Here is a 14,713-nt window from a genome sequence, read left to right on the forward strand (position 1 = left end):
GTAATACCTAATGACTCAATACCTAGTAATACCTAATGACACAATACCTAGTAATACCTAATGACTCAATACCTAGTAATACCTAATGGCTCAATACCTAGTAATACCTAATGACACAATACCTAGTAATACCTAATGACTCAATACCTCGTAATACCTAATGACTCAATACCTCGTAATACCTAATGACTCTATACCTAGTAATACCTAATGACACAATACCTAGTAATACCTAATGACACATTACCTAGTAATACCTAATGACACAATCCCTAGTAATACCTAATGACTCAATACCCAGTAATACCTAATGACTCAATACTTAGTAATACCTAATGACACAATACCTAGTAATACCTAATGACTCAATACCTAGTAATACCTAATGACTCAATACCTCGTAATACCTAATGACTCAATACCTAGTAATACCTAATGACGCAATACCTAGTAATACCTAATGGCTCAATACCTAGTAATACCTAATGACACAATACCTAGTAATACCTAATGACTCAATACCTCGTAATACCTAATGACTCAATACCTCGTAATACCTAATGACTCTATACCTAGTAATACCTAATGACACAATACCTAGTAATACCTAATGACACAATACCTAGTAATACCTAATGACACAATACCTAGTAATACCTAATGACTCAAAACCTAGTAACACCTAATGACACAATACCTAGTAATACCTAATGACACATTACCTAGTAATACCTAATGACACAATCCCTAGTAATACCTAATGACTCAATACCTAGTAATACCTAATGACTCAATACTTAGTAATACCTAATGACTCAATACCTCGTAATACCTAATGACTCAATACCTAGTAATACCTAATGACTCAATACCTAGTAATACCTAATGACACAATACCTCGTAATACCTAATGACTCAATACCTCGTAATACCTAATGACTCAATACCTCGTAATACCTAATGACTCAATACCTAGTAATACCTAATGGCTCAATACCTAGTAATACCTAATGACACAATACCTAGTAATACCTAATGACTCAATACCTAGTAATACCTAATGACTCAATACCTAGTAATACCTAATGACTCAATACCTAGTAATACCTAATGACTCAATACTTAGTAATACCTAATGACACAATACCTAGTAATACCTAATGACTCAATACCTAGTAATACCTAATGACTCAATACCTTGTAATACCTAATGACTCAATACCTAGTAATATCTAATGACTCAATACTTAGTAATACCTAATGACTCAATACCTAGTAATACCTAATGACTCAATACCTAGTAATACCTAATGACTCAATACCTAGTAATACCTAATGACTCAATACCTAGTAATACCTAATGACTCAATACCTAGTAATACCTAATGACACAATACCTAGTAATACCTAATGACTCAATACCTCGTAATACCTAATGACTCAATACCTCGTAATACCTAATGACTCAATACCTAGTAATACCTAATGACTCAATACTTAGTAATACCTAATGACACAATACCTAGTAATACCTAATGACTCAATACCTAGTAATACCTAATGACTCAATACCTTGTAATACCTAATGACTCAATACCTAGTAATATCTAATGACTCAATACTTAGTAATACCTAATGACTCAATACCTAGTAATACCTAATGACTCAATACCTAGTAATACCTAATGACTCAATACCTAGTAATACCTAATGACTCAATACCTAGTAATACCTAATGACTCAATACCTAGTAATACCTAATGACACAATACCTGGTAATACCTAATGACTCAATACCTCGTAATACCTAATGACTCAATACCTCGTAATACCTAATGACTCAATACCTAGTAATACCTAATGACACAATACCTAGTAATACCCAATGACACAATACCTAGTAATACCTAATGACACAATACCTAGTAATACCTAATGACTCAAAACCTAGTAACACCTAATGACACAATACCTAGTAATACCTAATGACACAATCCCTAGTAATACCTAATGACTCAATACCTAGTAATACCTAATGACTCAATACTTAGTAACACCTAATGACACAATACCTAGTAATACCTAATGACACATCCCTAGTAATACCTAATGACTCAATACCTAGTAATACCTAATGACTCAATACTTAGTAATACCTAATGACACAATACCTAGTAATACCTAATGACTCAATACCTAGTAATACCTAATGACTCAATACCTCGTAATACCTAATGACTCAATACCTAGTAATACCTAATGACTCAATACCTAGTAATACCTAATGACACAATCCCTAGTAATACCTAATGACTCAATACCTCGTAATACCTAATGACTCAATACCTCGTAATACCTAATGACTCAATACCTAGTAATACCTAATGACACAATACCTAGTAATACCTAATGACACAATACCTAGTAATACCTAATGACACAATACCTAGTAATACCTAATGACTCAATACCTAGTAATACCTAATGACTCAATACCTAGTAATACCTAATGACACAATACCTCGTAATACCTAATGACTCAATACCTCGTAATACCTAATGACTCAATACCTCGTAATACCTAATGACTCAATACCTAGTAATACCTAATGACTCAATACCTAGTAATACCTAATGACACAATATCTAGTAATACCTAATGACTCAATACCTAGTAATACCTAATGACACAATACCTAGTAATACCTAATGACTCAATACCTAGTAATACCTAATGACTCAATACCTAGTAATACCTAATGACTCAATACCTAGTAATACCTAATGGCTCAATACCTAGTAATACCTAATGACACAATACCTAGTAATACCTAATGACTCAATACCTAGTAATACCTAATGACTCAATACCTAGTAATACCTAATGACTCAATACCTAGTAATACCTGATGACTCAATACCTAGTAATACCTAATGACACAATACCTAGTAATACCTAATGACTCAATACCTCGTAATACCTAATGACTCAATACCTCGTAATACCTAATGACTCAATACCTAGTAATACCTAATGACACAATACCTAGTAATACCTAATGACACAATACCTAGTAATACCTAATGACACAATACCTAGTAATACCTAATGACTCAAAACCTAGTAACACCTAATGACACAATACCTAGTAATACCTAATGACACATTACCTAGTAATACCTAATGACACAATCCCTAGTAATACCTAATGACTCAATACCTAGTAATACCTAATGACACAATACCTAGTAATACCTAATGACACAATACCTCGTAATACCTAATGACTCAATACCTCGTAATACCTAATGACTCAATACCTCGTAATACCTAATGACTCAATACCTAGTAATACCTAATGGCTCAATACCTAGTAATACCTAATGACACAATACCTAGTAATACCTAATGACTCAATACCTAGTAATACCTAATGACTCAATACCTAGTAATACCTAATGACTCAATACCTAGTAATACCTAATGACTCAATACTTAGTAATACCTAATGACACAATACCTAGTAATACCTAATGACTCAATACCTAGTAATACCTAATGACTCAATACCTTGTAATACCTAATGACTCAATACCTAGTAATATCTAATGACTCAATACTTAGTAATACCTAATGACTCAATACCTAGTAATACCTAATGACTCAATACCTAGTAATACCTAATGACTCAATACCTAGTAATACCTAATGACTCAATACCTAGTAATACCTAATGACTCAATACCTAGTAATACCTAATGACACAATACCTAGTAATACCTAATGACTCAATACCTCGTAATACCTAATGACTCAATACCTCGTAATACCTAATGACTCAATACCTAGTAATACCTAATGACTCAATACTTAGTAATACCTAATGACACAATACCTAGTAATACCTAATGACTCAATACCTAGTAATACCTAATGACTCAATACCTTGTAATACCTAATGACTCAATACCTAGTAATATCTAATGACTCAATACTTAGTAATACCTAATGACTCAATACCTAGTAATACCTAATGACTCAATACCTAGTAATACCTAATGACTCAATACCTAGTAATACCTAATGACTCAATACCTAGTAATACCTAATGACTCAATACCTAGTAATACCTAATGACACAATACCTGGTAATACCTAATGACTCAATACCTCGTAATACCTAATGACTCAATACCTCGTAATACCTAATGACTCAATACCTAGTAATACCTAATGACACAATACCTAGTAATACCCAATGACACAATACCTAGTAATACCTAATGACACAATACCTAGTAATACCTAATGACTCAAAACCTAGTAACACCTAATGACACAATACCTAGTAATACCTAATGACACAATCCCTAGTAATACCTAATGACTCAATACCTAGTAATACCTAATGACTCAATACTTAGTAACACCTAATGACACAATACCTAGTAATACCTAATGACACAATCCCTAGTAATACCTAATGACTCAATACCTAGTAATACCTAATGACTCAATACTTAGTAATACCTAATGACACAATACCTAGTAATACCTAATGACTCAATACCTAGTAATACCTAATGACTCAATACCTCGTAATACCTAATGACTCAATACCTAGTAATACCTAATGACTCAATACCTAGTAATACCTAATGACACAATCCCTAGTAATACCTAATGACTCAATACCTCGTAATACCTAATGACTCAATACCTCGTAATACCTAATGACTCAATACCTAGTAATACCTAATGACACAATACCTAGTAATACCTAATGACACAATACCTAGTAATACCTAATGACACAATACCTAGTAATACCTAATGACTCAATACCTAGTAATACCTAATGACTCAATACCTAGTAATACCTAATGACACAATACCTCGTAATACCTAATGACTCAATACCTCGTAATACCTAATGACTCAATACCTCGTAATACCTAATGACTCAATACCTAGTAATACCTAATGACTCAATACCTAGTAATACCTAATGACACAATATCTAGTAATACCTAATGACTCAATACCTAGTAATACCTAATGACACAATACCTAGTAATACCTAATGACTCAATACCTAGTAATACCTAATGACTCAATACCTAGTAATACCTAATGACTCAATACCTAGTAATACCTAATGGCTCAATACCTAGTAATACCTAATGACACAATACCTAGTAATACCTAATGACTCAATACCTAGTAATACCTAATGACTCAATACCTAGTAATACCTAATGACTCAATACCTAGTAATACCTGATGACTCAATACCTAGTAATACCTAATGACACAATACCTAGTAATACCTAATGACTCAATACCTCGTAATACCTAATGACTCAATACCTCGTAATACCTAATGACTCAATACCTAGTAATACCTAATGACACAATACCTAGTAATACCTAATGACACAATACCTAGTAATACCTAATGACACAATACCTAGTAATACCTAATGACTCAAAACCTAGTAACACCTAATGACACAATACCTAGTAATACCTAATGACACATTACCTAGTAATACCTAATGACACAATCCCTAGTAATACCTAATGACTCAATACCTAGTAATACCTAATGACACAATACCTAGTAATACCTAATGACACAATACCTAGTAATACCTAATGACACAATACCTAGTAATACCTAATGACTCAATACCTAGTAATACCTAATGACACAATACCTAGTAATACCTAATGACACAATACCTAGTAGCCTACAGTACGTGGAAGTTGACTTACCCATGAGCCCTGTAGTCCTTGACGGACTGCTGACGTGGACCGTTGAGTGCCCCTCCCTCGGAGTGGGCGGGGGGTGGGTGGGGGGGCTGGGTGCGCCCCAGTGATGCGATTTGTCGTGCTGCGGCTGCCGCCCCAGAGGGGGGGTTGGCTCTGGGGTACCCTCCCCTGTCCAGAGACTGAGTCTGGGGGGCTTGGGTGAGGTGGGGGGCACCATCGATGGGGTGGGGGGCAGAGGTGGGCTGGGAGGGGTGGTTAGGGCTGGCAGGGTAGGAATGCTCGCCCATGTCTGATGCCATCGACCTGGGAGGGGTGGGATAGGGGGGGATAAGTTACCTAGTTTCCGTTGTTGTAGATACTTATATCTAACTTGTCATATCCTTAACAAGGACACTCATTGATATAATCAGAAATTCTACATAGACGTGTAGTGTTTTCCACTCCCCAGCAGAGGGCAGTAGAAGGCTAACCAGTGTCTGTCCAATCAGCAGAGGTCAGTAGAAGGCTAACCAGTGTCTGTCCAATCAGCAGAGGGCAGTAGAAGGCTAACCAGTGTCTGTCCAATCAGCAGAGGGCAGTAGAAGGCTAGCCAGTGTCTGTCCAATCAGCAGAAGTCAGTGGAAGGCTAACCAGTGTCTGTCCAATCAGCAGAGGGCAGTAGAAGGCTAACCAGTGTCTGTCCAATCAGCAGAGGTCAGTAGAAGCTAACCAATGTCTATTTAATCAGCAGAGGTCAGTAGAAGGCTAACCAGTGTCTGTCCAATCAGCAGAGGTCAGTAGAAGGCTAACCAGTGTCTGTCCAATCAGCAGAGGTCAGTAGAAGGCTAACCAGTGTCTGTCCAATCAGCAGAGGTCAGTGGAAGGCTAGCCAGTGTCTGTCCAATCAGCAGAGGTCAGTAGAAGGCTAACCAGTGTCTATTCAATCAGCAGAGGTCAGTAGAAGGCTAACCAGTGTCTGTCCAATCAGCAGAGGTCAGTAGAAGGCTAACCAGTGTCTGTCCAATCAGCAGAGGTCAGTGGAAGGCTAGCCAGTGTCTATCCAATCAGCAGTCAGTAGAAGGCTAGCCAGTGTCTGTCCAATCAGCAGAGGTCAGTAGAAGGCTAACCAGTGTCTGTCCAATCAGCAGAGGTCAGTGGAAGGCTAGCCAGTGTCTGTCCAATCAGCAGAGGTCAGTAGAAGGCTAACCAGTGTCTATTCAATCAGCAGAGGTCAGTAGAAGGCTAACCAGTGTCTGTCCAATCAGCAGAGGTCAGTAGAAGGCTAACCAGTGTCTGTCCAATCAGCAGAGGTCAGTGGAAGGCTAGCCAGTGTCTATCCAATCAGCAGTCAGTAGAAGGCTAGCCAGTGTCTGTCCAATCAGCAGAGGTCAGTGGAAGGCTAGCCAGTGTCTGTCCAATCAGCAGAGGTCAGTGGAAGGCTAGCCAGTGTCTGTCCAATCAGCAGTCAGTAGAGGGCTAGCCAGTGTCTGTCCAATCAGCAGAGGTCAGTGGAAGGCTTTGCCAGTGTCTGTCCAATCAGCAGTCAGTAGAAGGCTAGCCAGTGTCTGTCCAATCAGCAGAGGTCAGTAGAAGGCTAGCCAGTGTCTGTCCAATCAGCAGAGGTCAGTGGACGGCTAGCCAGTGTCTGTCCAATCAGCAGAGGTCAGTGGAAGGCTAACCAGTGTCTGTCCAATCAGCAGAGGTCAGTAGAAGGCTAACCAGTGTCTGTCCAATCAGCAGAGGTCAGTGGAAGGCTAGCCAGTGTCTGTCCAATCAGCAGAGGTCAGTAGAAGGCTAACCAGTGTCTATTCAATCAGCAGAGGTCAGTAGAAGGCTAACCAGTGTCTGTCCAATCAGCAGAGATCAGTGGAAGGCTAGCCAGTGTCTATCCAATCAGCAGTCAGTAGAAGGCTAACCAGTGTCTATTCAATCAGCAGAGGTCAGTGGAAGGCTAGCCAGTGTCTGTCCAATCAGCAGAGGTCAGTGGAAGGCTAGCCAGTGTCTGTCCAATCAGCAGAGGTCAGTGGAAGGCTAGCCAGTGTCTGTCCAATCAGCAGAGGTCAGTGGAAGGCTAGCCAGTGTCTGTCCAATCAGCAGAGGTCAGTGGAAGGCTAGCCAGTGTCTGTCCAATCAGCAGAGGTCAGTGGAAGGCTAGCGAGTGTCCCACTATATACAGGGTGAGTTCAATACCATATTATATACAGGGTCAGTTACAATACCATACTATATACAGGGTCAGTTCAATATCATACTATATACAGGGTCAGTTCAATACCATATTATATACAGGGTCAGATCAATACCATATTATATACAGGGTCAGTTCAATACCACATTATATACAGGGTCAGTTCAATACCATACTATATACAGGGTCAGTTACAATACCATACTATATACAGGGTCAGTTACAATACCATACTATATACAGGGTCAGTTCAATACCATATTATATACAGGGTCAGTTCAATACCATATTATATACAGGGTCAGTTCAACTGAGCCATTTAAAATAGTCAGATTGATTGACTAATTGATTGATTGACTGATTGATTAATGAACCTACCTGTTATCAGGTGACAATGACCCCTCGGAGGACATTCCGTGGTAGGGTGAGGGGGTGAGTCGTGTGTCCGGGCGGAACTCCTTATCATAGGCCATCATATTCCACTCCTGTCTGCGATTCCTGGCCTTCCTCACCTTCTTCACCTCTCTGCCCGGATCCTCCACCTGTTTCTGCTGCTCCTGATGAAGGGATAGTGGAGAGATGGAGAGGGATGGAGAGATGGAGAGATGGAGAGGGATGGAGAGATGGAGAGGGATGGAGAGATGGAGAGGGATGGAGAGGGATGGAGAGATGGAGAGGGATGGAGAGATGGAGAGATGGAGAGGGATGGAGAGATGGAAGGATGGAGAGGGATGGAGAGATGGAGAGGGATGGAGAGATGGAGAGAAACCAAGACAAAATAGTTATTATTTATAGATTTTTTCTCCTCTTTGAGACACACGGAAAGGAAGCCCCTCCACCATTATCGACTACACATCCTACCTTCACAACACTCAGTCCCACTAATGGAAGCTTTTAGGAATCAGCGAAAAACATAATAAACACAACATATAACAGAGGGATGAGGAACTGGCAAGCAGTCTGCTTTAAGGGGACACAGAGACAAGGATGCAGACGGAGGGTCCAGGGTCCTGGTGGAGAGAAGGGAGGGGTTGGGGTACAAAGAGAGGGGACATGAACACCACAGGACCACAATCACCCAACACAGACAGATGGACATGTTAAGTGGGGTCAGGGGACATAGAAACAGGGAACGTCGCAGACACGGACAGGGGGACAGTGGGGGGCATCGTGGTGGTGGTGGGGGTCTTACGGAGCTGGGCAGTGGGCTGCGTGGTGGAGCCTGTCTGCTGTGGGGTCTACCCTGGTCACAGTGGGCTGGACAGCTGGTCTGGATGGAGAGAGAGAGACGTCTACTGGATTAGAGAGATAGACATATAGACAAAGTGTCCAGAGAGAGAGATGTCTACTAGGTTAGAGAGATAGAGATATAGACAATGTGTCCAGAGAGAGAGGGAAGAGTGTAGAGGAGGTGGCAGCTGGTGAGGAAGAGGATCAAGAGTCTGGAGTTTCTGACCCTCTAGAGTTTGAAATGAAAGAAAAAAAGGGCAGGCGAGTAGGTGATAGTAGTGGGTGATAGTAGTGGGTGATAGTAGTGGTCGGTAGTAGGTGATAGTAGTGGTCGGTAGTGGGTGATAGTAGTGGGTGATAGTAGTGGGTGATAGTAGTGGTCAGTAGTAGGTGATAGTAGTGGTCGGTAGTAGGTGATAGTAGTGGGTGATAGTAGTGGTCGGTAGTAGGTGATAGTAGTGGTCGGTAGTAGGTGATAGTAGTGGTCGGTAGTAGGTGATAGTAGTGGGTGATAGTAGTGGTCGGTAGTAGGTGATAGTAGTGGTCGGTAGTAGGTGATAGTAGTGGTCGGTAGTGGGTGATAGTAGTGGTCGGTAGTAGGTGATAGTAGTGGTCGGTTGTGGGTGATAGTAGTGGTCGGTAGTAGGTGATAGTAGTGATCGGTAGTGGGTGATAGTAGTGGTCGGTAGTGGGTGATAGTAGTGGTCGGTAGTAGGTGATAGTAGTGGTCGGTAGTAGGTGATAGTAGTGGTCGGTAGTGGGTGATAGTAGTGGTCGGTAGTGGGTGATAGTAGTGGGTGATAGTGGGTGATAGTAGTGGGTGATAGTAGTAGGTGATAGTAGTGGTCGGTAGTAGGTGATAGTAGTGGGTGATAGTAGTGGTCGGTAGTAGGTGATAGTAGTGGTTGGTAGTGGGTGATAGTAGTGGTCGGTAGTAGGTGGTAGTAGTGGGTGATAGTAGTGGTTGGTAGTGGGTGATAGTAGTGGGTGATAGTAGTGGTCGGTAGTGGGTGATAGTAGTGATCGGTAGTGGGTGATAGTAGTGGGTGATAGTAGTGGTCGGTAGTGGGTGATAGTAGTGGGTGATAGTAGTGGGTGATAGTAGTGGGTGATAGTAGTAGGTGATAGTAGTGGTTGGTAGTGGGTGATAGTAGTGGTCGGTAGTAGGTGATAGTAGTGGTTGGTAGTAGGTGATAGTAGTGGTTGGTAGTGGGTGATAGTAGTGGTCGGTAGTAGGTGATAGTAGTGGGTGATAGTAGTGGTTGGTAGTGGGTGATAGTAGTGGTCGGTAGTAGGTGATAGTAGTGGTCGGTAGTGGGTGATAGTAGTGGTCGGTAGGAGGTGATAGTAGTGGTTGGTAGTGGGTGATAGTAGTGGTCGTAGTAGGTGATAGTAGTGGTCGGTAGTAGGTGATAGTAGTGGTCGGTAGTAGGAGATAGTAGTGGTCGGTAGTAGGTGATAGTAGTGGTTGGTAGTAGGTGATAGTAGTGGTTGGTAGTGGGTGATAGTAGTGGTCGGTAGTAGGTGATAGTAGTGGGTGATAGTAGTGGTTGGTAGTGGGTGATAGTAGTGGTCGGTAGTAGGTGATAGTAGTGGTCGGTAGTGGGTGATAGTAGTGGTCGGTAGGAGGTGATAGTAGTGGTTGGTAGTGGGTGATAGTAGTGGTCGTAGTAGGTGATAGTAGTGGTCGGTAGTAGGTGATAGTAGTGGTCGGTAGTAGGAGATAGTAGTGGTCGGTAGTAGGTGATAGTAGTGGTCGGTAGTAGGTGATAGTAGTGGTCGGTAGTGGGTGATAGTAGTGGTCGGTAGTGGGTGATAGTAGTGGTCGGTAGTGGGTGATAGTAGTGGTCGGTAGTAGGTGATAGTAGTGGTCGGTAGTGGGCGATAGTAGTGGTCGGTAGTAGGTGATAGTAGTGGTCGTTAGTAGGTGATAGTAGTGGTCGGTAGTAGGTGATAGTAGTGGTCGGTAGTAGGTGATAGTAGTGGTCGGTAGTAGGTGATAGTAGTGGTTGGTAGTAGGTGATAGTAGTGGTTGGTAGTAGGTGATAGTAGTGGTCGTAGTAGGTGATAGTAGTGGTCGGTAGTAGGTGATAGTAGTGGTCGTAGTAGGTGATAGTAGTGGTCGGTAGTAGGTGATAGTAGTGGGTGATACTAGTGGTTGGTAGTGGGTGATAGTAGTGGTTGGTAGTGGGTGATAGTATTGGTCGGTAGTAGGTGATAGTAGTGGTCGTAGTGGGTGATAGTAGTGGGTGATAGTTAGTAGTGGTCGGTAGTGGGTGATAGTAGTGGTTGGTGGTAGGTGATAGTAGTGGTTGGTAGTGGGTAATAGTGGTTGGAAGTAGGTGATAGTAGTGGTTGGTAGTAGGTGATAGTAGTGGTCGGTAGTGGGTGATAGTAGTGGGTGATAGTAGTGGGTGATAGTAGTGGTCGGTAGTAGGTGATAGTAGTGGTCGGTAGTGGGTGATAGTAGTGGGTGATAGTAGTGGGTGTTGGTAGTGGTCAGTAGTAGGTGATAGTAGTGGTCGGTAGTAGGTGATAGTAGTGGGTGATAGTAGTGGTCGGTAGTAGGTGATAGTAGTGGTCGGTAGTAGGTGATAGTAGTGGTCGGTAGTAGGTGATAGTAGTGGGTGATAGTAGTGGTCGGTAGTAGGTGATAGTAGTGGTCGGTAGTAGGTGATAGTAGTGGTCGGTAGTGGGTGATAGTAGTGGTCGGTAGTAGGTGATAGTAGTGGTCGGTTGTGGGTGATAGTAGTGGTCGGTAGTAGGTGATAGTAGTGATCGGTAGTGGGTGATAGTAGTGGTCGGTAGTGGGTGATAGTAGTGGTCGGTAGTGGGTGATAGTAGTGGGTGATAGTGGGTGATAGTAGTGGGTGATAGTAGTAGGTGATAGTAGTGGTCGGTAGTAGGTGATAGTAGTGGGTGATAGTAGTGGTCGGTAGTAGGTGATAGTAGTGGTTGGTAGTGGGTGATAGTAGTGGGTGATAGTAGTGGTCGGTAGTAGGTGATAGTAGTGGGTGATAGTAGTGGTTGGTAGTGGGTGATAGTAGTGGGTGATAGTAGTGGTCGGTAGTGGGTGATAGTAGTGATCGGTAGTGGGTGATAGTAGTGGTCGGTAGTGGGTGATAGTAGTGGGTGATAGTAGTGGGTGATAGTAGTGGGTGATAGTAGTGGTAGGTAGTAGATGATAGTAGTGGGTGATAGTAGTGGTCGATAGTAGGTGATAGTAGTGGTTGGTAGTGGTCGGTAGTAGGTGATAGTAGTGGTTGGTAGTAGGTGATAGTAGTGGTTGGTAGTGGGTGATAGTAGTGGTCGGTAGTAGGTGATAGTAGTGGGTGATAGTAGTGGTTGGTAGTGGGTGATAGTAGGTGATAGTAGTGGGTGATAGTAGTGGGTGATAGTAGTAGGTGATAGTAGTGGTCGGTAGTGGGTGATAGTAGTGGTCGGTAGTAGGTGATAGTAGTGGTCGGTAGTAGGTGATAGTAGTGGTCGGTAGTGGGTGATAGTAGTGGTCGGTAGTGGGTGATAGTAGTGGGTGATAGTGGGTGATAGTAGTGGGTGATAGTAGTAGGTGATAGTAGTGGTCGGTAGTAGGTGATAGTAGTGGGTGATAGTAGTGGTCGGTAGTAGGTGATAGTAGTGGTTGGTAGTGGGTGATAGTAGTGGTCGGTAGTAGGTGGTAGTAGTGGGTGATAGTAGTGGTTGGTAGTGGGTGATAGTAGTGGGTGATAGTAGTGGTCGGTAGTGGGTGATAGTAGTGATCGGTAGTGGGTGATAGTAGTGGGTGATAGTAGTGGTCGGTAGTGGGTGATAGTAGTGGGTGATAGTAGTGGGTGATAGTAGTGGGTGATAGTAGTAGGTGATAGTAGTGGTTGGTAGTGGGTGATAGTAGTGGTCGGTAGTAGGTGATAGTAGTGGTTGGTAGTAGGTGATAGTAGTGGTTGGTAGTGGGTGATAGTAGTGGTCGGTAGTAGGTGATAGTAGTGGGTGATAGTAGTGGTTGGTAGTGGGTGATAGTAGTGGTCGGTAGTAGGTGATAGTAGTGGTCGGTAGTGGGTGATAGTAGTGGTCGGTAGGAGGTGATAGTAGTGGTTGGTAGTGGGTGATAGTAGTGGTCGTAGTAGGTGATAGTAGTGGTCGGTAGTAGGTGATAGTAGTGGTCGGTAGTAGGAGATAGTAGTGGTCGGTAGTAGGTGATAGTAGTGGTTGGTAGTAGGTGATAGTAGTGGTTGGTAGTGGGTGATAGTAGTGGTCGGTAGTAGGTGATAGTAGTGGGTGATAGTAGTGGTTGGTAGTGGGTGATAGTAGTGGTCGGTAGTAGGTGATAGTAGTGGTCGGTAGTGGGTGATAGTAGTGGTCGGTAGGAGGTGATAGTAGTGGTTGGTAGTGGGTGATAGTAGTGGTCGTAGTAGGTGATAGTAGTGGTCGGTAGTAGGTGATAGTAGTGGTCGGTAGTAGGAGATAGTAGTGGTCGGTAGTAGGTGATAGTAGTGGTCGGTAGTAGGTGATAGTAGTGGTCGGTAGTGGGTGATAGTAGTGGTCGGTAGTGGGTGATAGTAGTGGTCGGTAGTGGGTGATAGTAGTGGTCGGTAGTAGGTGATAGTAGTGGTCGGTAGTGGGCGATAGTAGTGGTCGGTAGTAGGTGATAGTAGTGGTCGTTAGTAGGTGATAGTAGTGGTCGGTAGTAGGTGATAGTAGTGGTCGGTAGTAGGTGATAGTAGTGGTCGGTAGTAGGTGATAGTAGTGGTTGGTAGTAGGTGATAGTAGTGGTTGGTAGTAGGTGATAGTAGTGGTCGTAGTAGGTGATAGTAGTGGTCGGTAGTAGGTGATAGTAGTGGTCGTAGTAGGTGATAGTAGTGGTCGGTAGTAGGTGATAGTAGTGGGTGATACTAGTGGTTGGTAGTGGGTGATAGTAGTGGTTGGTAGTGGGTGATAGTATTGGTCGGTAGTAGGTGATAGTAGTGGTCGTAGTGGGTGATAGTAGTGGGTGATAGTTAGTAGTGGTCGGTAGTGGGTGATAGTAGTGGTTGGTGGTAGGTGATAGTAGTGGTTGGTAGTGGGTAATAGTGGTTGGAAGTAGGTGATAGTAGTGGTTGGTAGTAGGTGATAGTAGTGGTCGGTAGTGGGTGATAGTAGTGGTTGATAGTGGGTGATAGTAGTGGTTGGTAGTGGGTGATAGTAGTGGTCGGGAGTAGGTGATAGTAGGTGATAGCAGTGGCCGGTAGTGGGTGATAGTAGTGGGTGATAGTAGTGGGTGATAGTAGTAGGTGATAGTAGTGGTCGGTAGTAGGTGATAGTAGTGGGTGATAGTAGTGGTCGGTAGTAGGTGATAGTAGTGGTTGGTAGTGGGTGATAGTAGTGGTCGGTAGTAGGTGATAGTAGTGGGTGATAGTAGTGGTCGGTAGTGGGTGATAGTAGTGATCGGTAGTGGGTGATAGTAGTGGGTGATAGTAGTGGTCGGTAGTGGGTGACAGTAGTGGGTGATAGTAGGTGATAGTAGTGGGTGATAGTAGTAGGTGATAGTAGTGGTCGGTAGTAGGTGA

At 42.6% G+C, this 14,713-nt stretch overlaps 1 protein-coding gene across 1 annotated transcript in view; it reads right to left on the bottom strand.

Moving 5' to 3' along the window:
* The window catches only part of LOC109881686 (wiskott-Aldrich syndrome protein family member 3-like), a 37,530-nt gene that overhangs the window by 7,980 nt on the left and 14,837 nt on the right, over window positions 1-14,713 (bottom strand). Inside the window, exons 4-6 of the mRNA XM_031791780.1 lie at window positions 9,136-9,213; window positions 8,322-8,500; window positions 5,780-6,079 (exon numbers count right to left, since the gene is read on the bottom strand). Coding sequence (XP_031647640.1) covers window positions 5,780-6,079; window positions 8,322-8,500; window positions 9,136-9,213 — 557 coding nt within the window. The remainder of the gene's footprint in view (window positions 1-5,779; window positions 6,080-8,321; window positions 8,501-9,135; window positions 9,214-14,713) is intronic.

Source organism: Oncorhynchus kisutch, linkage group LG16, assembly GCF_002021735.2.
Source record: "Oncorhynchus kisutch isolate 150728-3 linkage group LG16, Okis_V2, whole genome shotgun sequence".
Lineage (NCBI taxonomy): Eukaryota > Metazoa > Chordata > Actinopteri > Salmoniformes > Salmonidae > Oncorhynchus > Oncorhynchus kisutch.